At 38.7% G+C, this 729-nt stretch overlaps 1 protein-coding gene across 6 annotated transcripts in view; it reads left to right on the forward strand.

Moving 5' to 3' along the window:
• Positions 1–729, forward strand: part of Sbno1 (strawberry notch homolog 1) — an 81656-nt gene that overhangs the window by 24819 nt on the left and 56108 nt on the right. For 3 of the 6 annotated variants that reach the window (XM_004635876.2, XM_023720458.1, XM_023720456.1), the window contains one exon: positions 291–603. In XM_004635876.2, coding sequence (XP_004635933.1) covers positions 291–603 — 313 coding nt within the window. The remainder of the gene's footprint in view (positions 1–290; positions 604–729) is intronic. The other 3 variants (XM_004635877.2, XM_023720459.1, XM_023720460.1) reach the window with 1 other exon arrangement.

Consider the following 729-nt stretch of genomic DNA (forward strand, 5'->3'; position numbering starts at 1 on the left):
TCTCAAGTCCGCATCTTGTACAGCAATTAACCACTAAGAAGAATATATGCAGTGTGTTATTTGTTGAAACTGTCCTTCCGATTTGATTTGAAACTCTCATTGCTGTGTATCAATAAAATTTTGAAAAAAAACTTAGATAAAACTCAACCCATTAAATTAGTAATTGTCATAAGAAAGAATAAAATCAATTTTAGCTTTTTAATGGGCTGTCATATTTATGGGGATAGACTGCATTGGAGAAGGAAACATTTTTTTATGTATAAAGGATTTTTAATTTTTTTTTCCCCTAGCAGCAACCTCCATCTACTACAACATTTGTGCTAAATCAAATAAATCAACTTCCAACCCTGGGATCTACAATTGTAATGACTAAAACACCACCTGTAACAACCAACCGGCAGACCATCACTTTAACGAAATTTATCCAGACTACTGCAAGCACCCGCCCTTCAGTCTCAGCGCCAGCAGTGCGGAACACTGTGACCTCTGCACCTTCAAAAGACCAGGTTCAGCTGAAGGATCTACTCAAAAATAATAGTCTTAATGAACTCATGAAGTTAAAGCCACCTGCTAATATTGCTCAGCCAGTTGCAACAGCAGCTAGTAAGTCTTCTGTTTTCTTTTTTTTAAATTTATTTATTTATTTATTTAGTGTGTGGCCAGCTCAGCCCACCAGGGGGCGGGGCTGGCTGGCATGTGGTGCTGGGGATTGAACCGCAGTCCCTGTGC

This window comes from Octodon degus, unplaced genomic scaffold (assembly GCF_000260255.1).
Source record: "Octodon degus isolate 3935 unplaced genomic scaffold, OctDeg1.0 scaffold00076, whole genome shotgun sequence".
Taxonomy (NCBI): Eukaryota; Metazoa; Chordata; class Mammalia; order Rodentia; family Octodontidae; genus Octodon; species Octodon degus.